Source organism: Acipenser ruthenus, chromosome 24 (genome assembly GCF_902713425.1).
Source record: "Acipenser ruthenus chromosome 24, fAciRut3.2 maternal haplotype, whole genome shotgun sequence".
Taxonomy (NCBI): Eukaryota; Metazoa; Chordata; class Actinopteri; order Acipenseriformes; family Acipenseridae; genus Acipenser; species Acipenser ruthenus.
Window position 1 is genome coordinate 28,334,251 of NC_081212.1, and position 27,650 is coordinate 28,361,900.

Below are 27,650 nucleotides of genomic sequence, written 5' to 3' on the forward strand. Positions count from 1 at the left end.
AAGAGTTTGGTATCATGCAAAATGGAAACACATTACAACTGAGAATGTGCAAATGTATACTATGTGTGTGTGTGTGTGTGTATATATATAGTGGCAGAATAGGAGGGAAGGAGAAAAAGTGTAGTCCAAGAAGGGACCTGCAGGACTACAACATCCAGAATGCCACAGGAGAGAGCCAGGATGGGGTTCACCTGGCTCCAGCCTATAATCATTATCACCTGCCTGCAATTAGCAGGCAGGGATATATATCAACAGAGGTGTTTGCTTGGAGCAGTCTCAAGTCTGTGTGAAATGAGGCTGGCACAGTGGAGAGTTAGAGAGTTAGAGGGTTAGAGGGTTAGAGGGTTAGAGGGTTAGAGGGTTAGAGGTTCAGAGAGTTAGAGAGTTAGAGTTAGAGAAAGGTACTGTGTTTTGTGCTTTGTGTGTTGTGTGTTGTGTGTTGTTTCGTGTTTGAATTTATTTTGTGTTTTGTCCCTGGTAAACAGCTCAGCTGTCCAGTGTGTTAGTTTAAATTCACTTCAAAGTTTAGTTATCGCTCCTGAGTGAGTTAGGTTTTTGTTTCTGTTTTATTTTCTTTTATTATTGTAAATAATAAAAGTGCACAAACACGCTAAAAATCATCAGTCTTGTGTCTGGGTCTGTAATTTAAAGGGCAAAACGAACCTGAGCCGCAAGGCTCATTTACAATATATGGGTCATTCTTCCAATAGGGTGCCTTTTGGACCTTGTGAAAAAAATGAAAATCAGTGTGTATTTGGGGAAATAAACATTTTTTATCATAAACAGAACATTTAAAATGAACCAAAAAAAACTTTTGCCACGCTTAACAACAGAAAATCTGTAAATTAAAAGCCATAAATTCCTGTTTAAACTATATTTTGCGTCAACTCTGTTACGGACACATAAGTAACTCTCTGAAAAAGTGTTTAAGCTGTATACATTTCAATTCAAACATTTTTAGACAAATACTATGTCCCTAAATGCAATTCTTGAAGCATAAAAAAATAATTATCAAAGAATTCCATTTTTAGTCTCAATAATATTACGGAATCTACAAATAGAACTTTTAAGCACTGACATTTTTACATAAAAGTGTCAGATACCAGCTTAATTTTCACAAAATATTTAGGATGGATCTTTTTCTTGCCTTTTGCTATTGGATAAATCAAGTTAGTTTACTACAAAGGACAAAATTAAATATTTTGGAGTAATATATTTGCAAGTAACATAGTTGACAACATAGTAACAGTATTGACAAAAGTAACAGAATTGACAGGACAGTATGTGCAGTGGTTATTTTGTTTATTTTTAACAGGCTTTCACAGATATAGAAGTCACAAATGTCATTGTAATACAGTCCTAAAAATATTTGCATTTATAATTTGCAATAAACAGACTGTTGTCTTACATTAGTAACCGCTGATTTTTGGAAACTACGCCAAGATCTGTATAACTATGCAACTGCAACACAACAAGGTAAGTTTTTTGGGGAGGTTGTTTTTACTATGGAACTATAATGTTTTTAAATGTACATATTATCATTGTTGATGTAAAAATACAAACTTTATAATAACAGTACACAACAGCGCTGTAAGAATTCAATTTGAAAACATAACATTTTGATAGGACATAGGACATCGATGTATTTGGATTCTCCAATAGATACTTTCGATGAAGATTCTTCATGGTGTCAGTCAGAAATCTCTTCTGCATTTTTCTTTTGTTCTGAGTAATAGTTTGCTTCTTTCCCGTAGTAATTCGGCTCACGTCATCTCTGGCATAAAAGGAGGCCACATTTTAATCTCATCTGTGACTCTGCTTACTTTTCTTCTTACAAATGTGAAGGATTCATTTTCACTTGTCTGTTTGTTACTCTGCCTTTGCTTCTTTGAAAACCCAAATGAATCCTGAGCAAATTTCTGCAGTCGATATTTTTTCACTATTTTGCCAGTAACAATTTGATAGAATCTGCTTCTCTCTCTCTTTCCTGGAAGTGTGATATTTTAATTTTATGTCTTCAATCAAAGAATGATGGAAAAGAAGTGTTTTCCGAACTGCATCTTCTGCAGGAAAGCTCTTCAGCAACCTGTTTGTTTTAGCTCTAGGCGATTCACTTTTCTACAGCAAGCGTTGGTACCGCTTTTTATATTTTTCCAAAACTTTCTTTTGCTGTTTGAAAGAAACCTTTAGATCTTCCAATTCTTGAAGTATCTTTTTTCTCTTTTGAGATGTTGTTCTTCTTCGATTGCGTTGCCTATAAAAAAAAAGTATGATAAAAATAAATACATATTTTGTTCATAGATTAATGTATTTTTAAGCATACATTATGCCAACAATATATTAAATACATATGTAAAGCCAGTATGAATAATAATTTCAATTAAATTCAAAAATAGTATTTTAAAATCAAATACATGTAGGATGCATGCAGTTTCTCAATCTGTAGCCTAACTCTAACCTTGAAGGTCCTGGCTGATGGACCTCACCTGGGCTTTCTGGAGGTGTTGCCAAGGAGTCTATTGCTGCTTTCTTTTCCCTACACTTCTGCTGAGCTTTTCTCCAGTATTTCCTTTTGCTACGCTTCTCTCTTTCGCCAAGTTCTGACACTGACTTCACCTTCCCTGCTTCTTTCCTTGCTTTCCATGTCTGCTGTTCTTTTTTCAAATGCTCTTGTCTTTTTGATGGATCTCCATCACGGCGTGCACGATAGCGCCGTTGTTTTTCTGCAGCAGTAAGTGCCATTTAACTAAATCTACCTGTAAATAAACATATTTATGTTTTTAATCAATTTTAACCTTTAAATGTAATTAAATATAATTAAATTATGAGCAACAACCACGTCATAGTAATTTCTTAAATCAACACTGTTACCTTAAGTCAACTCTGTTACTCTAAACATGTAACAGGGTTGACCAGTAACAGGGTTGACTTACATAACAAAGTTTGCCCTTTATTTCCAATGTGGTAAAGCACATGGCTGCACATGGTGTGCTTCTGGTGAAGGCTTTATTGGAGTTAATTAAACTAATTATACATTTTTGAATATATATATTTTTTCTACTTAACTTCGCATAACATAGTTGACATTTATAAAGTACCTTATGAACCCAGACAAAGTAGCTTTAAAAAAAATATATGAAAAACTGCTTAGACACATACCTGAAGTTGCTTCCTATGTCTTCCTCCTTTATTATGATGTCATATGCTGAAGATCATGTGACTTGTGGAATAATTCATTGTTCTGCAGGGGGGTTTATCTCCGGTAACAGGGTTGACAGTGGATTCAGGGACAGCACTAAATAGTTCAATTTATATTAATAAATATACATTGATTGTACAGATTTATAGTCGAAAAACAATGTACTAAGTTGTGTTTTGTAATACTGGTGAGATTTTTAAAATACATTAGGATTTAATTAATTATATTCTTAAAAAAGTTTGTAAAAAGATGAATAGGGACATTGGAGAATGCTGATTTTTCCTTTAAATATTGTTGCCTTTTTTACTTTAAATGCTATGTAGTGTGTTTTTACAAGTGGTTTTGTATAGGAATTACTTAATACTTTATGATGTATTAATTATTCTGAATATAATCAGTTATTTTAACAAAAATATGGCACAGGGACACAAAAGGCACCCTATTGGAAGAATGACCCATATATGTATATATGTGTGTATATATATATGTGTGTATATATATATATGTGTGTATGTATATATATGTGTGTGTGTATATATATATATGTGTATATATATGTGTGTATGTATATATATGTGTGTGTGTATATATATATATATATATATATCGCACAGTGGCCAAATGTTGAAACAGCAGTTTAGTATACTATAATGCAAAACGTTTATTGTTGTCTTGTGATTCATCATCCCCTTACACGGCTGCAATCATCGGGTTTTCCTAACCGACATGAGTCTCCCTGAAATAAGAGATATGTTTCAGTAATTATACTTCAGCAAAATATAGGGCTGAATCTAAATGGCATAACTGTATAATATGTAGAATCACAATAATTATACTTCTCTTCTAGGTCATGTTGTTCTAAGTTAGTAGTGATCTGTGAAAGGAGAAGGTTAGTGTAAATAGGAGAGCACTTTAGTCAACGTACAAAATTTCTTTTGTGAAGTCAAAATTTGGGAAAAATATATATACATGCTCTGTATTTCACAGAAAGACTCTGCTGTATGTTTTTAGTACCCTCTAGTTCATTTGAGAACAATTGTTATTGCAGAATACCAGAATTTGATGAGTTCTTGCAGTGGGATAACTTTCAGAAGTTTACCATGGACTTTTGCACAGTAGTTTTGCAGTTTTCCCATGCTTTTCCCATTTATACTATGCATTTAACATTGCATACCGTGGTTTGCCATGTTTTTTTAATATGCTTTACCATACTTCGCTTACCTATGCTTTACTATGCTTTCCCTACACTTTATTACACTTTGCTGTGCTTTTACTATAGTAAACTTTTATAAGGGTAATTATGGCAATATCAATTAATAAATATTAAAACACATCCAAAAATTATATTTCTGCAGCGTCTTTCTTTTTTTTGTGCAGCGTCTCTTAAGGCAAGGAAGTTGTTTGAGAACTGACAGAGCGTCTCATAAAAACACACAGCGTGTCCACACCCTGAATACAATGAGACTGAAACAATACAGACGCCCCTCAGCCCGGGCGAGCGCTCGCTGCAAGGGAAATAAACAGCCAGCATGGCCCAGGGACTGATGGATCCACGGGCTTGTCAGCTAACGCATTGGAAAGCATTGTGTTTAGAAAATATATATTTTGCCTTCAAAAGTTTTCTGAGGGTAGAGGACTGAACTGAATTTCCTTTATTATTAAAATAGAAGATTTTGTTTTTCTTTAATCTGGTTTCCATGTTTTGCCAGCGCTTCCCCTGGATTTTCTCAACTGAAACTCTCTTCACTACTTCATCATAGTTTGTGTACTTGACTTACTTGACTCAGAAATTAGTACAACTAAATATTTACTTTATCTGATTTTTAAAGCTTGCTCTTGTCTAAATACCAATAGAAGGATCTCTCTCCAAGGGATGATCTTTCTGGGCAAGGCGACTCTTTGTTCGCCCCGATACTGTTTCCCAGTTGGAAAACCAGATAACTAAATGTAAATCCATGATGGGTTTGGGAAGAGATAAAGGTTGGAAACTTGTTGCAAACTTTTTTTAATTTTTTCTTTTTTTATCGTAAGCCATGCAAAAGATTTGTATATCGTTCCCAATCTTATCTGAAGCACCCCTCGCACTACAGATTCTCTCTATCTCAAACCATCCTTCTTTCGCTGGCTATTTTTTTTTGGCTGATACGCTTCTTAACCCTGTAATGCACATTTCTGTATCACTTATGATACAATGGTTAGCCACCCCTCTATATTATTCTTTTTTGATATAAATCCAGCCTCACAAGCCAGACTTTTTCATATGCTGTACGTTATCTGTTATTGGACAGGGGGAAATAAAGCGTTTTTTGTTCAACAAATAGAATCTAGTTACAGTACATAATTAAAGTAGCTTTTCTTATTTAAAAATGCTTGGTCATTACAGGGTTACGATCTTGTTTTAACCCAATTGTTTTTTGTTTGAGTTGTTGACTCTTTACAGATTGGCATTTGATTTCGTGTTCTGCTGCTATATTAATTGGTGGTTAACACAGACTGCTAGTGATGATGACAAATGTAGACTCTGGGGGTGTGAGGAGGAATCAGACACTGGCTAAACAATGTTTTATTAGCTATTATATTGGCAACAATAACAAACCATCGGGAGACCGCAGTGAAGTAATGGAAACAACCTGTTTCATGTTAGTGTTTTATTTTAGGAATGTTAAACTTGTGAAAACCTGTAAGCTTTCCTCTGCACCAAGCGTTAAAGGGAACTGTTTCTTATACAATTAAAAAACAAACGGAACAAACAAAGGGGTTTGTCTTGGAAACGCTATGAAAATATGACTATGGGGAGACACGGTTTCTGTTGGTTTGTTTAAAGGAAATCTAACCAACAAAGTAAAACTTGATTATCTCACTTCTCTACACTTTTAGCAATATTGAAGTCCTTTTAGATTTTAATTTAGTTTTCTGACATTAAAATATTTTTTGGAGAAGAATATTTGTATCAGTAAACGCCATACTGAAGAACTGCAGTGAGAGGTTAGTTTGGTCTACATGCCCATGCAATGAATGGCCTCTGAGAGTCTAACCCATGTATTCCACTAGGAATTTGACTTAGACCAATGCAAAACCACTCAGCTACCCAGTTCCACAAGAAATGGAGAATGGAGTCCAAAAATCTAACTATCAGGACAGGATGTAGGTGGATTAAAGTTGTTTTAAAGAGGCAGGCTGCCATGCATAAAACCAGATTGCAGTGTCTGTGCCCAGTGCAGACTGCTGTTTTATATCCTGCACCCGTCAAAGTTAACAATGAAACAGCTGGCCGGAGCAGTTCGCAGTGGCCGTCCGGTCATTTTCTTGTCACTTGGAGTTCAGCTCTTCCGAGACAGTTTTCTTCACTATTCGGTATTCTGAACTGACCTGTTATCCGAACCAACCATCTTGTCATGAACTGATCAAAGTTTTAAATAAACAAAAACACCCTCAGCCTGAGTAAATGACATGTGTAATTGAATTCGATTCCTGAACTACTGTTCCATTTGCTGTGGTTTAGAGAAAAGTGGTTTGGCAAGTATAACAAGCCTAGAGAACAGGATAGGGCATGCATTGCTGAAACTGGAGCCACAGGGAACAACACAGGTGGGTAGTCTCAGTTGTCTACAGTTACAGATGATCAGGGAGATTATGGACGGTCTGTATCTTGCCATTGTTATTGATTAATAGACTGTAAATCATAGCGAAAAATCAAGTTACATATGTAGTGTTTCGACTAAATCAAAATACAAGAGAGTATAGAAAGTTGCAGTGCTTGCAATTGGTTACATTCTTCTTCTGCTGCTGATTATTGCACACTGGTGGTGGGAGACGTTTGGCCCATCGCCTCAAGCCTTATTGCTCCCCAGCTCTGCAATTAGGTCAGCATAATGAATGCCTTGTCTTCCCTTGTTACAGTAATGCAAGACTAAGATGCGCAAGCACCCAGCTGGAACTGAGCTAAGCCGTACCTTACTTCCCATCCCATCTAAGATATGAAAATATGAGTCAAGAAGAGTTTCACAACACCCTAACCCGTGTCCAGTATTTGTTGGAGGGCCGTGTCCATCACACATAGACAGTGGAAACTGGCATGCTAACATATTGCATATCATCATTTTTAAATGTATTGTTTTCTCATATGGGTGTGCCGGGTGAGGTGGAGCAAGGAATCCCCAGGCTCTCTGATACACAAAGACTTGCCTTTTCTATCTCCTGGACATCAGCCAGCCTTACCACTGGCAGCAGGGAAGCTGCCATACATTCTGAACCACCCCCTTTGGTAAGAACAGTGACCTGCTCCGTGACACAGGCGGGGGTCAGATTGCTAACTGACAGGCCAGGCTTGAATTCCCACTTACATTGTTTTCATGCAGACAGCAAACATGCCAGTGCACAATTAGTGGAGCCTCTGCACTGATATTCTGCAACACCGATCTATATAAACCAAACATATAAGAAATCAACAGCTATAGATCTGGTCATCAGACCGATGCCATCCCGTGCATAGAACAAAAACAATTAGTATGTTAAACTGCACTGGATAACTTATACAATAAGAGACACTGTACGCAATGACATGACATTAGGCATATTCCTAGATGCATGTCATTGTAAAGTTACTGTAATTCCAATTCAATGTTACTATTCTGCACATTGAAATGTATGTTTCATTAGGTTGCTCTTTACATTACCTGCTGTAAGCTTTCCCATCATTGGAATTGTCATTGGAAGTGTAAAGACAAAAGCACATTTTCAGAGATGACTACAATAACCTTAGCTTCATAAAACCAGCAATATGAATCAAACATATATTTTGTTTACCACCAGAATTATTTTTTTTTCAAATTTTAATGGAATAATATGTCAAGCAGGAAAACGTCTATCTCAATCGGGTCACAAAAAAATAAATAAATAAAATGCTTTCCTTCTGAAAATAGCAGTCCGAGCAATCTTGTACCGAACAGATGCAGGAGTAAGTTTAAAGTCTGGTAAGTCAAATTTGATTAGATGTCACTTATCAGATGGAAATAATTTGCTATTTGAAGTCACTTCATCTGACTGAAACAGACTCAAAACCTTTCCTGTTGGTATTAGTCCTGTGACGTGGATGACATTATCTGCTGGTCTCAGATTAGGAACACATTGATAATGGAAATCCAATTTTAACAGGTGAAGCACAATGAAATGGAGAAGAGGACACTAGTGGAAGTGAAATGGAAGTAGCCCGCTGGGTCAACTTTAGCATCTAAAACAGGGAAGGAAGAAGAATGCTCAATTGTGCAACAGCAACACTAAAAGTTTTCAAAAAATTCTGTATCATAAACAGTCTGCTAAACTATAAAGCATCTTCCTGGATAGGAGAGTCACCCAGTTGAGCTCATTCAAAACCTCAATGTCTATTCCAGCAAGCCAACACTGACAGATCCTTTCTGTTTAGAGGTTCCAGCTATTCTATCCGCAGGCCAATACAACCCAAGTTTGTGTAAAAAGCAATCACTTAGAAAGGTTCCTTCATGCTCTTAATTCCTTGTCAGGCCCATGAGGTGAAGACCAATAACATACCATAATATTACCTTCAAACCAGATCTGAGAAATACTGTGGATTGGAGCCCTCAAAACAGAGCCCTCTACTGCTGCAGTTCCCAGCCTTTACCAGTGTAGGGGAGAAGATTTTTCCATGTGTCTCTCCCAGCTTTCAAGTCAACGTCTGTTTGATTATCTTTGCATTGTAAATCAAGAAATATTACAACTCTCAACTAACTTTTCTTTTGTGCAAAATGCATGTGGCAACATCAGAATTCATAGGTAATGTAAATGGCAACTAGGATGCTGTTGGGAGCCACATACTGTGTGTGAGTTCAGATGCTGTTTTGAGTGTTTAGCAGCAGATCAGTAGTTCAGGAGTGTGAGCACCTGGCATTTGCTGACTTTAGGCTTTTCAAATCATAAGCACGTGGATGCACACGCATACAGAACTCTTGACACTGTTGTAGGGCAAATAGCGATCACTGGAAAACATGTTGATTATTCACCTTTGTGGAAGGTTCAAGCTTCAGAGCTTTCTTCAGTGTCTCCATTGCTTCCTGGAACTCCCCTTTATCTGACAGTAACTGTAAAGAGAATGGTGGAAAACAATTATGTAAAACAAAGAATTCCGCTTGGTTCTCCTTGTGGTGCATAGGAATATTATTTACATAAAATAACCAGCTTGCAAGTTTTCCCGACCATTGGCAAATAATACTTTATTATCCAGCAGCCCGTGCTGCGTATTACAAGCAAGTCCCAGAACAAGCAGCTTGGTGTTAAACGAAGCTTCTCAGCAGCCCAGTCTTGGGCAACTTGCCAAACAGAAGTAAGTACAGAGATTCTCACCTTTCCTTTCCTGAAGAGAGCTTTGACATTGCCTGGGTCCAGCTCCAGAACAGAGCTGCTTGTTTCCAGAGCGTCGTCGTACCTCTCCAGCTTTATGTGTACAGCAGCCAGGTTATTGAGACACTTCACCCGGCCACCCCTCAGCTCCTCGTGCTCCGGGGTGGGGGCGGCTGGAAGGGGCAGAGGGAGGCACTGAGTATTACTGGAGTGGGGCCACAGAGTAAAAAACCATGTCCAATTAGCACTGATGTGTTCAATATCATGTAGTGCCCTTTGACTGCTGACATCACCTGCTGGTCATAGTTATAATATGAAGAAGACAGGAACAGCAAGACTAGGTCACCATATCACATGATTTCTCTGGAATCAGGAAGTAATAGAAAGCAGCTGGCAACTTGGATTCTACAGCCTCAGATCATGATTTCAATTCAATAATAGAGCTCAGAACCACCCAGGATGATTGTCAACATTCAAAAAATGTAAGGCGAAAGTAAAGAGAAAAAGAAAATACCATTTAAAGCTGCTCAGCCTTTAAAATGAGTTTATATCTTCAACCCCCTAGCCAAAGAACAGCTCTGGATCCCAGTTCAGTTTTCTCTCTGTTTATTTTTCTCTTAAACAGGAAAGCGATGTCAGACATCCAGTTTATCTCCAGTCACTTTATTTTAACAGACTTCACATAACACTCAACCGATGGCAGAATTGTAAAGACTAAATTGAATGTTATTTTTTGATCCGTCAGTTTGTGCCCAGCTGCAAACCTTCCCGAACCTGACTATCTTGAAAACACCAACTGGCCATAGCCAACAGGGCCACAGTGTCTTTCACAACAACACAGCCCTGCTCTGACATACCAGAGACAACGATCTGGAGGCTGACTGGAGACAGATCACGTCTTCCAGCTTAAAGGGTACTTGAAGTATGGCATGCTAATAACTGGCTGAAATGGTTCTGGTGGCGTTGTGTGATCCACTCCCAAAATGTAATGGCTAATGTTTATTTCCATGTTTTATATGTGGTACACTAAATAGTAGGATGAACAATGAAAATGAGTTTGTTTTCCCAGAATAATGACATCTAAAGATTTTAAATAAAAACACTATACATTTGCTTCTAATGAGATTTTTTTTTCTTTTAACACTGCATGGATGACAAGGAATGCTGGCAACCTTACCCGAGGCGGGTGCAGAGAGAACCTGCAGCGCAGTGCTGTAGGACTGGAAAGCATCCTGGTATTCCTCCCTCTGGAAGTAGTAGTTTCCTCGCTCACGCTTCTGGCTCCCGATTCTGATGCAGTCCGAGGCAGACAGGGACTGGAGAGAGGGTCTCTCTCTGACCTCCAGCAGCTGCAGCTCGTACAACAGGGAGGCGTCCGCTGGGATATCGGGGTCCCTTCAGAAAGCAATCACAGGACCCCCATTTAAACAGAGCAAGCATTAGTACAGATTCATAGGAAAATGTGGCGTTGCTAATGTGACTGCTACTGAGCGCAAACATATATTTTTCCCACATAGGCACCGTTTATGAAACAGCAGGTATGGTCATTATTTTGGGGAATGTATTGTGTAGTCTAAGTGGACAATAAGTAACACATGCTGGGTAAAGCCCCAGTGAGGAAATCCAGAGCAATCTCAAATGGTTATATAAGCATTGTAGAAAATCCTTCCTGCTGTCTTAAACATTACACCGTCAGAGTACGTATATACTTCAACCGACCCATCCCTATCAACAAGACACGGTGTGTGTACAGTATATTTGTATGTGGCGCTGTGACATCTCTGTATTAAATGTGACCTATGTAAGATTGGAGCAGGAGGAATTTCTAATGGTTGACATAGAAACGAAGCACTATTATTAAACCAGTCCCTGCCTGGATCAGCAACATAAAGACACATGACAAAGGTTTACAGAGGATGAAGTAGGGCAGAGTGAAAGTACAGTCATCCTTTTTAACTGCCGAATCATGGCGTGGAAGATAAAGAAATGAGCTCTGTTTCTCTGGCAGACTGGACGCAGATAAATGAATGTATTATTTTATAGTTATGTGTTTTTGGGCAGTGGGATGCAGCAGCACTATGGCAATGAGTGACAGTGCATTCTGTCACATTGACTGGATAATGTTTAAGAAAAAAAAAAGTTTCAGTGTGTTCTTCAATAAAAGCAACAGCACCAAACCTTTACATTAGCTTATAGAGAGTGCCAAATGCTCAGCAACATGTATTACATAGTGTGGTGAATTCATTACAGTGGCTGGGACACAAGACAGCCCTGTCTGCCTCAGGTCTTTCCACTGTCACCACAGCTCATATAAATGACAGCATGTCATAAAAGCTACCCTATTTTTAACATGCGTACAATCACCCACAAAGTGATTCAATATTACTCAAATGTAACAAAAATAACTGTATGTTCTGCAGCTCATTAGTAATTACAGTACAAATACCCGGCAACACATGCACCGTGCAAAACTGTCCATGTTACTTCCCAGCTTCCTCTCCAGAAAGTTTCTAAACGTAAAGGGGTTCCTCTCCAGAAAGCTCTGAAACGTAAAGGGGTTCCTCTCCAGAAAGCTCTGAAACGTAAAGGGGTTCCTCTCCAGAAAGCTCTGAAACGTAAAGGGGTTCCTCTCCAGAAAGCTCTGAAACGTAAAGGGGTTCCTCTCCAGAAAGCTCTGAAACGTAAAGGGGTTCCTCTCCAGAAAGCTCTGAAACGTAAAGGGGTTCCTCTCCAGAAAGCTCTGAAACGTAAAGGGGTTCCTCTCCAGAAAGCTCTGAAACGTAAAGGGGTTCCTCTCCAGAAAGCTCTGAAACGTAAAGGGGTTCCTCTCCAGAAAGCTCTGAAACGTAAAGGGGTTCCTCTCCAGAAAGCTCTGAAACGTAAAGGGCTGGAAGGTTAACTGGTACATGATCAGCCTGAAAAATAACTAAGCCATCATATAGAAGTGACCACATACTGCACATATCCTGTAATAAACCATTACTTCCCTTTTTAATTCATAATTCCTGAACCCCTGTCTCTGATCAATTAGCCTTCAAAGCCCAAGTGCTGTATGTTTCCTGACAGTTCAGGGAGCACGAAGAATGAAAAACCACATGACTTCCGGAAAACCACAAGGTGCAGAAATCAGATATTATTACCCTAACTCTAACTCTAAACCTAACCCTAACCCTTTTCTGATGCAATTGTGTGCTTACATATATCATGCCAAAAAATGTATGCTTTAAGTAACTATGCAATGCACATGTATTTACTATGTAACTACTGTGTAAATGCTCCTTAAGAGGAGATTCTTAATATAAAGTGTTACCCATGTATGAAGGCACCATCCACTGGGGTTTAACAGCAAAGCATGTACACACATGCAGGGGATGACAAGCACAGTACAGCATGGGAAACAAATCTCTTCTGAATGTCCTCCTTGGCCGCATCACAAACATAAATATTACATTTATTTAATACAGTCCATATTGCTCACAATGTTGTTTGTTTCAACAGTTGCTTCACAAATGGCGAAGTAAATGAGATCCAATAACTTTGTCGCTGCAGGCATTCAATCAGATAAAATAAAATAAAAAAAAGCAGTTCAGTTTTTGCCAGGAAAGAAATTGCCTTGAAATGAAACCAGTTATTCTGGTCCTCCTCAACACTGATGCCCAATGAAAAGGTTTCATTCACCCTGCACTTAAATGAACACTAATGGCTCCTTAGCAGGTAGCCCCAACTCATTCCATTTCAGTGTGGGAGTGTTTTCTCATGTTATAGTGTGCCCTAAGGTCTGCACAATGAAATGTGCTGCACGGTACAGCCAAGTGAGGGTTCAGACTGCACAGAATTTAATTAAAAAAATGCAGGTTAATAAACAAATGAAATCAGTTATACATTATGCTCAAACAGGTATGGGAAACACTGCTTCCTTTCAGCATTATGAATGATATTTCAATTCTCTGAGAAAATGGAATGTTTATCCATTAGTTCACTTTACTGAATGGGGAACAGCTCACGAATGATATATTTTACAAGTCATTTAAGCTGTCGATTGTGTATGAGAAAGAAAGTCACTGTCTCTCTTCTCACACCTTTTCAACACAATTAGGAGATCACCTGTGACCTGTCAGAAATCACAGTCAAATGAATTATCTCTTCGCTTTACTCACACCAGTTTCATTCTAATTTCAAACACGTGCGGAATTGAAGCCAGATTACTATAAACACCATATCAAAGCGCAAGTTCGGTCAATGAGGTCAACACCAAGATGCATGAAGTGGTGCCAGAGACTGGAATTAAGAAAATCGGATTAAGAGAATGGGTGTGGGGGCCAGCAAAGGGAAATTGAATCGAAAGAAAATCTATGCGCTAAGACTGAGTTCACAGCTCTTTATTAGTTTAAAAGTACAGGGCCCCAAAAGCGCAAGGTCCTGGGTATGAAGCTTTGTTTAAAAATGTAGTTCAAGAATTGATTGTTTTTACGCAAATTGAAGAAAAATAGATTTTACCTGTATATAAACATATTTTGACATTGTTAGTCAGCCCTTGCTATATCAAGTGTGTTGATTTTAGGTTCATTTTATATTAATCTTTACAATATCTTTAATGTCATTTACCTTGTCCTTATACCTAGTTTTATACCCACTGTGTGATAAGCTGAACTTGCCTTGATGCAGTGTGAAGGCACTAACCTTTGTGAATACATGCCCTAAAGCATATTCAATTACCCTGTAGTTACTGCTGTACTGTACCGTAGTAGACCATAGGAAACAGAATGCTTTGGACAGAACCTTCTAAACAAGCAGCATTTAAAAAGGACAGCACTGCAAATTCCACAATCATTTTAAGATCTCATTACTTTGTTTGCCCCTTCTTTGATTAATTTATTAGGATGTCTGTTATTTAATAGAAGGCAATGTTCCTTGCTTACAATCATAGCTACACTAATGTACAATAAGCAACGTTTGTCTTTTTGTGTACACTGAGAACAGAGCTATGAATCACAAAAAAACAGGTGGTCTTCAGCTGTATAGAGGCCCTTGCTCTGTGTCATATTTTCCATGTGGCAAATACTAATCTACCATTCCTGATAAAAGATGAGTCATTTGAAAAGCATAGGTCACCTCTCCTGATCTGATGCAGAGCACAGTGACAGACTCCGAATGAATGACGAGATCTGTGTCATTGACGAGATCTGTGAGGGTGTACGTGCTCCTCCATTGGCAAGTACCTTCACACACTTACACAGCGAAAGCCTCTGAATGTCATCCTGTCTGCACACCTTCTTTCTGATCATACAAAGCAGCAAAGCAGTCAATTCAAGGAAGGCACAGGTATTGCACTGGGTGAACAGCAAGGGGAAGGCAATTTCAGACTACAATATGTGGTTGATTCAGTTAACCAGTGATTCTATTAAACGATTGCAGTTATGATGAAGTGAGACTATATCCAGAGCCAGATCTATATGCTCAGGCTCTGAGAGTGCGCTATGCATGTAAACGGAATCCTACTACAGACACAAACCACATAAGTTGGTATGCTAATCATATATGTTCTATTCAATTAAAGCTGCAGTGCTCCGCAATCTTGTTTCATTTTACCCAAACATCTATTCTCACTCCTTATTGTTTGTTTACTGTGGTCTTACCTAGTTTGGCCTTCCATGCACTCAGCTTTATCAGTAAAAGCGACCTTGACTTTTTTGTTCAAAGTTTGATTGTTCAAATTTACAGCTGTAAGGAGACAGCTTCCTCTCTCCTTGAAACATGCTTGCCCAAGTGTCACTGTGATACCAACAGGTATGCCACCGCTACAGCTGGTGAGGTAATAAGGTTCTATATGACATCATCATCAAGCTCTAACAGAGAATGCAATGCTGGCACAGAAGTTCAGAGCCAGTGTTTTAAAGTATTTTAAATCTCCATGGGGCCCTCCACCTTTAACAATGAAAGCTGATCCTTTCTATACTGACATGGCGGGGAGGAGGGGGGGGGGGGGGGGGGCAGGAGGTCTGCTACTTCACACTTTCCAAGACTAAGCTGGCCCTAATGGATTTCTCTACAGTGGCACCCCAAGGGAATGTGTCAAGGAATACATTATTGCTGGTTTTAAACTCACTGACAGCAGAGATGTTAAAACTTCTACTGCATTACAAAACTGGAGATTGAATACTGAAATTCTTGCACTGGCATTAAATGTCTTTAATGTTAAATCAAAAAGAAAAAGGTAATGTAGGTACAGAAACATGTGGATAATTGATTAAAAAAAATGTCGGACTACAAGTCCTTCTTCAGCTGGATGGAAAAAGCAGCAGGATTTATTTAGTTTTTATTCTGAGTTCTGACCCAAGCAGTTGGGCTGATGTTCTTGTTTGGTTTTGGAAAGCAAGTTTATGAATTGTTTAGGCAGCTGCACTTCACGGAAATAACCGCCACCCCTCACGGTACAAGCATTGCCACGTCCATGCAGTTCAATGGGGTGGTTAGAGGTAGGGTTAGGGTCACAGGTCAAACTTGGTAAAGATACCATCATCAAGAGCTCAGTTCTTTAATATGCTTCTGTCACCTTCAGACCCATTCACGTTTTAGACCTCGGAACCATCATAAACATTTGAATTTATCGGCCAAGTATTGAAGAAGATCAACATAAAAAAAACATCATTTATTTTCATTTGAAGCAAAAGGAAAATAATTAACAGACGCTCCAAGTATAAACCCAGACAAATTAAGATCTATTCTATTTTTTAATGTCAGCATTTCCTGGAGATTGCTTTCAGCAAAATCATCATGGGACTCATAAAAAGAGCTATGGGCTGGACACACACGCTTCCCAGATTTCCTGTAAAAGCAAAATTGTGTGCAGACGATCCAAAAGCAAGCTTCACTTTTACTGCATGCTCCCTTCCAATGTATTTGTCTGTCACACAGGTTCTTTCTGTAAATGCCTGTATGTGTTGAACACGAGCTGGTTAACATTATCATACAGCATCTCTTTCTACCACAATAGAGAGAGTGAGGCATGGTTCCTTTTTAACACAGTGCTGCATGGTTAAAACACAGCAAAGAGCAGTGAGTTCTAGTCATTTGGTTATTATAAAGCAGCACCAACGGAAGGGTGTAATCGCACTTTTGCATATTAGTTTAGAATTGGCAGCTTGCAGAGCTAGCAAGCACGGCTACTTGCTTTTATACAACATTTTTATGACCTGGATTTTGCTCCACCTCATGTGCTATTCAGCAGTTCTCTAAACTCCAATCCAGGTGAGCACACCGCAGGTGATTCCATTCAGGTAGCTTACCAGCTGTCTTCCACACGTGAAAGCTGCTGCAGAGTAGCCTAAGGACACATCAAAAAGAGCTACAGTAACTTTAGATTAATTCGATGAAAATCAGAAATGACTGAATCAGCTTTTCTCGTCAATGTCGGCAGAAAAAGACAGGAGGCCAGATGTTCTATTCAGTCGTCCTATCAGATTTCAATACAACTGTCAACTCCAGTGCATGAAGGAAAAAGAAATAATAGACAGCAAGACGCTTCACTGGAATCACAGTCACCGTGCGGCTGCCTGGATACATTCTGCTTATCAGCTCATTCTGGGGATTTGATTGGCATGTAGCCCATTCCATGGCCTGCATTTAAAAAACTCACGTCAAACTTTTATTAGAGCCATTTTCACTCCTCTCCAGATTAGCATGTAGTTGAAGTAATTGTTTTCGTTGCATTTCAGAAAAGGGTTACACTTTTCTACCTACTCGTGGAACAGACATGTGAGAGCGTCTGCCTTTGACAAGCTTAAAATACTTCAGCTCCACAGTGATGATCAATGCTAATGAAGCGACTTTGATCACTAATGCTTTGACCGGAAAAGTGAAAAAAAGCTTGTAGTCATTGGCTTGAGAAGCAGCAGAGCAGGAACAGGCACAGATTAATAGCCAATCACGGCTCCGTGAACAATCCAAGAACCTTAGGTCTGTATGGAGCATGCCAAAATCTATGCTTGAGATAATCCTTTCTTGTTTTCTGCATAATTCTGGTCCAGTGGGCCCCCGGCCTGGCATCCTCTGTCCTTCCAGGAGATTCAATTACTGCAGCCACATGATTTCTCACCCACTCACCACCTGCTGAGCCCCCGATCAGGTGACAGGGGCTCAACAATTACTGACGCCCAGATGATTCTCTATCGGAGTGTCAGTACTAAAGAACAGCAGATCAGAGGCGGCGATACGGAATGCACTGGATACCTGTGAGAAAAGAACGCAAACTCTTATGAAAGTTAACCATGGTGAATTTACGCTTGCCAGGCCTGGTTTATTCTGTGCCAGCACCATGCTTTGTATTCTACCTCACTATACTATGGCGGAGTTGCCATATTGTGACTTTTAAGGAGTGCTTATCAAGGTTTTAGATTTGTTTAACCTTTTCTAAGCATTGGCAGCATTGCGATTGCTTACTTCATTTGTTTTCACAGTCTGATTAAGTTCAGATGTAATTGACACCACATTTATTCACTAGCACTTGCCTAGGTTGTTCTGATGTTGCAAAACCAATACCTCCCAGTGCAGAGCCTGTGTCTCCCACCCCCATGACTGCATCCATTTACCACAGCAATAGTAACTCAGCTCTCATTTTCTAATTTCCTTCTCAGCATACCAGTTTATTGTTCCTGCAACAGATGACTCAACTCTTGTTCTTCAAATGGCAAAACAAAAAAAGTAAAGAAAAGAAAACTCACTTGACGTCAGAATATCCATTGTGTGACCCAGAGTAATAAATTTCAACAATGAGAATGATCACCACGGCTACCCGGGAATTGTTGCTTGGGTGATTACAGGCTGAACTACACTGCAAGCAGTCTTTTTGGGCATCTTAAACACCTGCATTGTATTTGTCTTTGGTATGTGTGGATGGACATCCCTTCTTCAGCACATTACTAGAGCAAACATGCCGGCCTTGATATATGAATCCAGGCATGAGGAAACGGAGACGGCCTTTAAAGCCTCTTGAGCTGGAGACTTTCAACATGCAGAACCGATCTGTTGACTTCTTTCTATTCAGGTCCAATGGCTCATTGTTGGCCAAACAAGCAAATGAATCTGGGAGCAATTAGCTATTAGGAACCGGATGAGCATCGATGGGCCAAATGATCTGTTCCAAGGAGAACCATGTTGATATCCGTCATGTTAATTTCAACACAGTTTTATGCACCAGTCAGCTCCAAGGTTATATTCAATAGTGTGCACATTTGTTTGCTTCCTTTGTTTTGATTTGTTGTGCATATGAAAGCAATCCACAGTACCTTTAATTTAACTGATGACTTTAATAGGCCACACATGCAATTAAATAAAAATAGTAAGAGAAAAGGAACACATAACAACAAATGATAAACTGCATGAGACTTTTTAGAAGTTGTTTAAGATGCCTAATTAAAGCACACAGTGGTCTAACATTTCCACACACAAGTGCCTATTGTTTCTATATCACTGAATGCTGACCGACAATCTAAAATTCTCATGCAGAATTGCTGAGGTGGTCTAATACATTTGCACACAACTGTTTGCTCAGAGTTTATCAAATGCTATTTTTTAGGTTGGGTTTTAAGGAAGTAAATGCAACTGTGCAAGCATCCCCCCTGAGCTGTTTGGCCCCGATTCAAATGAGGAGTTATTAGGCTATTAGGAGCAGAGCTTCACCCTGTGATTAAGCATCCTCCCTTCAATGCATTCACATGCCATTAAAGCCTGGTGATACTGTGTGTTTCACTGGGTTCTTCTGAATAAGAGCTGAGCCACAAGCAGGTGTGGTCGGCCCATGAATTCCAGCCCTGCCACCTCTACTGCTCTCTACACTAACTAGCTGCTCGGCTCATGTTTCCACAGTGACACATTTCAAGAGCAGCAGAAGACCGGCGCCAATGGCAGGGTGTGAAAACGACACCACTGTTCAAAACAATCACAGACAGACCTGCCCATTTCCAGCTAACTTAGAGCCCAGAAACTTTTTGTCAATATTTTCCCCCCTGAAATTTTATTTATGTGGATTGTTTGTAAACTGCTAAATAAAATGGAAACATTAAAAAAAAAAAAAAAAAAAAAAAAAACTACTGAAAAGTGTTTGTTTATTTATTTTATTTAGCTGACGCCTTTATCCAAGGCGACACTGCACTCGTCATTATGGAAATGCTGTGCTAATACAAAAACCTGACTTTGCATACCAATAAAGCCTGTAAGCTTTTTCTCTGAAAAGCCTTGTTGTGTTTTTACAAGATGGAAATGCCTCCCCTGAAGTCAGGTAGACATGAGCACAGTTTGAATGCTGTTAAAGAAGAGTGACTGCAAAGCTTGCCTTGGGGGATTGAGAGCTAACACAATGAATTCCCTGAGCACCGCAAATAACACAAACATGCCAACGTTATCATGACAGCTCCTCTCTTAGCAGCACCTGCAACTCATAGAGTTGAGCTAATGTAAGTAGACCATTAGGGAACGCAAATATGGATCCAGATCTGTTTGGGATTTTGTGCTTTTTTTAAATCACATCTTATCAGATCTGGAGACAGCTCAGGGGTGACCAGAGAGCCTCTAGTTTGTTTTCTGCTGACTTTACAGGCCAACAAATTGTAGCTTCCTGTTTATGACAACAGAAATTCATTCTGCCCTGTAATGGTTAAAACTGAAATGCTGGTGATAAATAAGATGACTTAGGGAGACTAAAACCACTTGCACTGTAAGGTAATACAGTTTACTTTTGATTCTATAGAGATTTATTATATAGGACCTGATGGCAATTATTATTATTATTATTATTATTATTATTATTATTATTATTATTATTATTATTAGTAGTAGTAGTAGTAGCAGTAGTAGTAGTAGTAGTTGTAGTAGTAGTAGTAGTAGTCCTATTTATTGCCCAGAGGGCGGACTACACCGACTGCCCAGTGGCAGAGGAGAAAAAATTCAATTTAGCACCTCTATAAAGGGGTGCTAACAAGACTGGGCGATAACTAATAAACAGAAAAACCGGTAAAAGGACTGTAAATTAAATAAGCAAAACCAAAGGGGAGGTGGTAAAGAGCACGCCCCCTAGAGCCCACTGGTCGACAAAGGTAGCCATGTCGCCAGCGGACTCCGCGTGGGCGTGCTCCAACTTAACCCTGGAACGGATAAGGGCCCTGAACATGGCCCCACAGTCAAAGAGACCCTCCCCGATCATCTTACGCTTCCTGGTCTTGTAGATGGCGAGTCTAGCAAGAGCCAGGAGCAGATTCACGAGGAGGTCCCTCTTCTTGGTGGAGCCATGAACAGGGTGCCCGAATATGAGGAGGGTTGGGGAGAAATGCAGCCAGAACTGCAGCAAAAGGTTCTTCAATAAAAGAAAAAACGGCTGCAGCCTGGCGCACAAAAAATAAATATGAGCTACCGACTCGGACAATCCGCAGAAAGGGCATGCGGCGTCCGAGTCGGTAAAGTGACGCAGGATCTCTCCTGACGCGAGCGCTCCGTGCAGGACCCTCCACCCCAAGTCCCCAGCTCCCCTGGAGACCAGCGGGGAGTACAGGGCCTCCCACTGGGGACCGACGCCCTCCGGTGGTCGGAGGGTCTCCCGCCAAGCAGTGTCTCGGCGGGAGACGAGGGCGAGGAAGTGGAGGGTGTGGAGCGTCATCGCGTACAGGGTCCTCCTCAGCGCCGATCGGAGGGGCGTCGAGGAGAACTGCGAGATCCTGCTCAGGTTGTTCTCGAGGGGAGGCCGAGGGGGGGCTCGGGCCTTGGGTTCGATCAGCAGGACCGGAGAGCCGGGGGAGTAGTAGTAGTAGTAGTAGTAGTAGTAGTAGCAGCAGCAGCAGCAGTCGTATGAGATTTTCTTGTAAAGGAGAGCTAAATTAGGACAGTTAATCCTGAGCGTTGTCTCGTTGTGTCTTTAGTGCATCTGTCAATTCTAATTCTGCACTTAGCCACAGTGGTTTAAAGATCCAGATTCAGGCAGATTTATGAATAGGAGGAATGACAAAGCCGTTGCCTTTCTATTTATCAGTGAATAGAAAGAGCACACAGAGGGGCACTTACTGTAAGAGAGAGGTCTGTAACTACAGTCGTACGGCATGAGCTTTGAGCCAGCGCATTAGAGACTGGGTCTAGACATGGAGCAGGACAGGGTTAAGTGGAACTTGACTATTAATCTAACTGCTCAGAGCCTTTTTAAAATCTCGATCATGCTGTTTAATGGAGTTTATGACCCCCAGTTTGATCCAGTGATTTAAAGCTGTTGACTAGCTTGAGCTTTCCTGCCTTTTTTTTGCTTTGTTTTTGGCACTGCTTCGGAATCCCATTATTTTCAATATATGGTAACATCGGCCACAGCCCATTAATGACACACACTTCAATACCAGCGCAGTGCCCAAAGGCAATGCCAATAAAAAACTGACACGTTTTCCCACGTAGAAAAAACGTTCCAGCTCAAATCTGACTATTACACCTTTCAACTGTGTCTTTTCAGTCACACCCTAAGAAGAGAATTCAACATTCAGATTAATTTAAATGTTTTACGGTTCCCTTGTTCAAAGGTAATAGAAAGTGAAATGGTGACAAGATATCAGTATTATTCTGAAGCATATCTGTTGGAGCAGGAAACTAGCATAATGTCATATACTCAACAACATATGAGCACAACACAGCAAAGGCATTTCCCTTTCACACTGGCATGCTCTACCCGGGTCGGAACCTACCAGGTCAGGACCCGGTCTCATGCAACGTGTCTCAATCAACACAAATATGGCTAAACAGAATAAACAGAAATGTTTCCTTGCGGAAGTGAAACCGTCACGCAGACATGGCTGTTTGTTATTGCGTCGGCTCATGAACAGCCGTCATGCATTTTGCCTCGCTTGTCCCGGGTCAAAGCGTGTCGACCCGCATCCTGTGATGGGTCTCTGTGACCAGGGTCGACCCACGTACGACCCAGCTACGTGGTTTCACACTATTGTTACCCGGGTAGCCAGAACCCGGGTAAGGACCCAGGTAGGAGTGCCAGTGTGAAAGGGGCTTATAAGGGGCTTACACAAATACCCCTACTGCAGATCTACTGACCGTTCATTAACATGTTACTGAACGTCAATAAATCGCTAATAGCATATTAATTACAATATAGTGTTACTAAGCAGCCTTCCTGCTGTTAAAACAATTGCGAGTCATTGACAATCTAATTGGGAAGCAACAACAATGACTTAATTCTATTCGTACTCTTCAAAATATTTATCACAAACAAGCAGCCCTCGGAATTATCTGGTGTATAGCTGTTAACCTTAAAGCAGCAATTCCGAGATGGAGTGCAGAAAGCTGTGTTGACTCTCACCCTGGTTCTCTGGTTCCCCACAGGCTCATTAATCTGCCGCACTCAGGTTACTAATCAAGAAGCTGCCGCCACCGTCGCTGCTGCTGGGGTTGTTATGGCAAAGTCCCAGTCATCTGGGAAACTAATTACAGCAGCAATACTGTCACAGCCATTTCTGTGCTGTTTAAAACAACAAGCATACCAGAGAGTCCTTCAGGAAGCCTGCGTACAAACTCAGATAGGCGTCTCTCTCGTAGTGTGAGAAACATCAGCCTTACAATCAGAGCGCTCAAGCCAACTTTTATTTATTTATTTATTTATTTGTTTATTTATTTATTTATTTGTATTTGTACCCTTGCTGTTTTATGATGTTTGCAATCTCTGAGTGGTCCTTATTGCAGTTACTCAGTTAACATGCATTTTACTTTTTCAGTATTTTCTGTGTGAAGGTGCCTTCACCGAAGCTCAGGAGTTCTGTTCTAGCTGTCTGTCATGTTGAAGTGAACAGGCATTGAGGATCAGAATTCTTTTCTAGACTGCTAGCAATACGCAGCGGCACACTGTGCTTCTATAAAAAGACACTGTTGCAAACAGCATAAAAAGACAAGGGGACAGTAAATAAAACATAGAAGATATAGTATGATGCTACTTAAGAAACAGAATGCTTTAGACAGTGTGTCTGTGCATGCATGGGCTTGTACGCCTGTCAGTCTGAAACACCAGCTTTTTGCCCATTGTTTTACATACATTCTTTGAAGCTGACATGCACTTTCATGTTGGCTCATCACAGAAGATCAGCAGCATGTTGGATTTGGGAATGAACTGTCCTGTAAACAGGTACGGCAGCACACGGGAATACTGTACAGACTTACTTCATCCAGACATTCCACCCCTGCAGTCATTACCTCCACCAGTCCCCAGCCCATAGAAAGGTACATCTGTTTAGGTTTTATAAGACAGCATTTCAGGTTTCTTTCTTGTTAAGTCATCGCCTTCTGTTTATGGAGTAAATAAGGAATCACAATCCTAATCCTAAACTGAATCCTAATCCTCATAATAATAATAATAATAATAATAATAATAATAATAATAATAATAGTGTAAGGAATACTTGTACACCCAACCATATATATATATAAGGCTATAATTCCACCTTGGGTATTTGGTGAATCACTCAATATCTTGTGGTTTTTATGTCACCAGAAACCCTTGAAGGAATTACAGCCTTATTATGTACAGTTGGATGTACGTTATTCCTGATATCATCATTGCATGATAGCGTACCGAAACGCAGCCTTTTCTTCCATTCTTCCAGTACCTGCATTGTCTCAGCATGCAATCGGCAGTCTCTCCCTCTTATTGCCAGAGATGATGCACTGTCATTTTCTAACTCATTTGTATGAGTCATTTCTGGGATCCATAATGAACAGTAACACAACGCAGAATATAACTGTAATTAGTCAGGCATTTACTGCAGGGAGACAATGGGGAAAACTGTGAGCGCTGCTGTTTAATTCCCTTTCTCCGATGCACTGCACCATTTCATTAAAGGGGACGAGTCAGACTGTCTGTAAACAGACATTCAAATAAGGACAAGCTATAGGAAGCTGAGAGCCCTGTTTATTAAAGCAAATTCAAAGGCAAAGGAATTCAACAATTTGAAACGGGATGAAACAAGCAAGCAGTTCAATTGGTTTGATACCATTAAAAAGATTTGAACCTTTAGCTTTTGTTTCAAAAGTGAGCCCTAACTAGCAGACCACAGCTTTGCCTTGTGCCTTCACCAAAAGACAAGTGTGATAATGCATGTTAACCGCCTGGAAACATCAGATACGAAGTCTCTAATTACTGTGTATTTACATAATAGTTACTGAGTAATACATGTGTACTTACACAATTCCAATGTTAGTATGCATAGTTACAATGCACTTAACGTGTAAATATTATTGCTTTAGAAAAATCATGTTTAGGATTGAAGATGTGCAGAAGAAATCTGTTTGACTTGCCCTTTCAGATTCCAAAACCAGTCACTGATTGACCCTCCATCCACTGCGGTTATTGTGATTTTACTGCCCTGCATAACAAACTCATCTTTTCCCTAACAGGCTTTGTTGATCTTGCCAAAATAGTCTTCAACTACCTCCCCCAACAGGAAATAGTTCAGTGGCAGCCTAAATGAAGACAAATCCACAGAAACAGCTGATTAGAGTTAATTTTGAAGAGAAAGGCAGTAAGTTCCATAGTTATTGCTCAGGACTCTGCCACGTGTGCAATCACTGGTATTTTTGAATTAGATAATGCTGGTTATGAGGTGAGGCTCTACTGTATAACGACACAAATAATATACAAAAATAACATATGGATTCAATACTTATGAGCTTCATTCGGTAGCACTTTCCATTGTGTCTCTAATTACTGTGCATTTAAATAGTTGAAATGGATCTTCACAGAGATGTTCAGTTCTATGTATTCTTCAGCATGGCATGCACACTCTGCATTTCCCTTCCTATCCTATGCTGTTTGCAATCATTCTGAGTGGTTCTGGGTTTAGTTTTTCTGATATTATCATTGTTCTCTAACTCTGCACATATCTGATTCCGAGCTTACTATCTGAGCTTCCCTGAAGAATCCTAAGTGCCAGGACTGCACAGAATAGGTGGGGCTAATGAAGCTGAAAGGTCACTGTACAGCATCATAGATTTGAAATACAATGAAGAAGGCTGTTAGTCCCTGGATTCCCAAGACTAGCCAGTAATAATATGAATAACTCATCAGTGGTGCCACTGAACCCAGACCCCTCGGAATGACTGAAAACACCACAGAACAGTAATGGAAATTAAAATAATCCATTGGAATCCAAACTGAACCGCCCCACTCTTGGTTTTACCCTACCCTTCCTACTACTAAATATCTGAACTCAACATGTGTTTCAAAACACGTGCGTCATCTAGGTGTGTAACGGATGACTGCCACACATATAGAGTCATATCCTATAGGTGAAGAAGACATTCAGGTCACGCTTTCATATATGTATATGATAAGCTGGTCAAGTTAAGGGTTTCTGATAAATACATATGCAATGCGTTAAGAATAGAAGCTCTCTTCAAATGAAGTCAGCACAGCTCTACTAATTAAGCAGCTACAGCGTCCTAGAGATCCTAATGGACTGTCACCTGGGGTTTCCTGGAAAGACTTGTTAGTACACACTGTTCAATAGCGATGTCGGATTAAATGAAAGTTGCAATTATGCTGGGGTTTGATCAGTTTCTGTAAGATGTTTAATAAAGCAAAGCCCTGGTGAGATTTATCACTGCTAATCCAGGTGTTGCTTACATTGAAAGGGATTTATCATGGAAATTGATGTCAGTGGATATTTGAATCCCTGACTGGCTGGTACCCTGCTACAACATACAGTTTATCCACTTGATCTCCCAATGTAAGAAGCCCCAGATTAATATGAACAAACATATCTTAATGAAAGGGGATCAAATCTGGAATTGCTTAGGAGTATGTTGGTGATTACTAAAGTGCCAATCTGGATTTTTCTATGAGGACAGGCAGATGCTATTGCCCATGCTGTGTCATCACCATGTCTAAATGACCTCCTCTCAGCTTTTACAATGCCTGTCCAGGTTCTGATACGGCATGTCCTTGCAAAGCACAAGGAGTGGAAGCGACTCACCCCAGCCTCATTCAATGAGGGGTGCATTACCAATTGAGTCATCAAATTGAGTTAAGAGCCTTAACAGACTGAACCACTTTCATTTGCGAACCAGGACTTTTCTCCGTGTGGGTGACCTGACACCCACAGATGTTTCCATTCCAGCAAAGCTTTTCATACACAAGAGCAACCTCCACTCTGGTCATTGATCTCAGCATGATCTTGACTGTGATAATGGCTGCTTGCTGGTTATTTCCATTTGCTTGGAACAAAACAGCTGCTGAGCAGAAAGAATGCTGTTATTCCTTGCCTTGAGTAAAGTTGCTTTTGAATGGAGGTCAAGAAAGGTTTTAGTCAGATATTCTAATTGAGTGTTTTGAGATGTAATTATGATGCAAACATTCTGGAGAGGTGGGAACTTCACACATGTGCAAGCCAGAGTCAGAGCTGATAATGTGATACTCTTCAGTGCAGGCCTAGGGTCATGGATATACCATTTATATTAAATCTGCTGAAAACGGTCCTGTTACATTTAATCTACATTTTAGTTAAAGTGCTCCATAAGGAAGGAGTGGCACCAATAACTGTTTACACAAGGCCACATCAAGCTTTTGTGAGAAATAATTTAAGAGAACATTTGTTAGGGCTTGATTTGATCAATTCCTTATTCCCCGCCGGGAATCTATTGACATAGCTTGGCTTTCAGTGGTCAGCTGCAATTGTCTTGTGACTACCAAGGAACTTGTGAACCCACAGCCTCAAAATAGATCCGATGAGACCAAGATAAATCCTCTACAGTATGTTCTGTTGTGAAGATCCTTAGATCTTAGGGCACATTCCAAAGTATTGATGTGACCTACTTTGACATGGACATAGCCTTTATTTCAGGAACCAAACATTGAGCCCCACAGGCCTGCTGATCTTTCATGGTTGCCTTGAGGGACCCTGTTATAATCCCAGTGTGTTACCCTGAAGAATCCCTAGCAGAAACCACAGCATTACCAGCAATGATGTCAAATAGCTCTCTTGTGATTTATCAGTGGCACCAAAAACCCAAGATAGAAATATAAGTACAGGACAGTATTGCAGGACACTTTATTTGTTGAAATGACTTCTAAACGTTT

The 27,650-nt window shown here is 40.0% G+C and overlaps 1 protein-coding gene and 1 long non-coding RNA gene across 2 annotated transcripts in view; both read right to left on the bottom strand.

Annotated features, from left to right (window-relative positions):
- The window catches only part of LOC117429056 (peptidyl-prolyl cis-trans isomerase FKBP8-like), a 37,189-nt gene that overhangs the window by 3,071 nt on the left and 6,468 nt on the right, over positions 1-27,650 (bottom strand). Inside the window, exons 4-6 of the mRNA XM_058999121.1 lie at positions 10,731-10,948; positions 9,557-9,726; positions 9,217-9,294 (exon numbers count right to left, since the gene is read on the bottom strand). Coding sequence (XP_058855104.1) covers positions 9,217-9,294; positions 9,557-9,726; positions 10,731-10,948 — 466 coding nt within the window. The remainder of the gene's footprint in view (positions 1-9,216; positions 9,295-9,556; positions 9,727-10,730; positions 10,949-27,650) is intronic.
- On the bottom strand, positions 1,286-3,443 carry LOC131700618 (uncharacterized). The gene is made up of 2 exons (XR_009308449.1): positions 3,160-3,443; positions 1,286-2,254 (listed from the first exon to the last, which is right to left on the bottom strand). It is a non-coding gene; the product is annotated as an uncharacterized LOC131700618 (long non-coding RNA).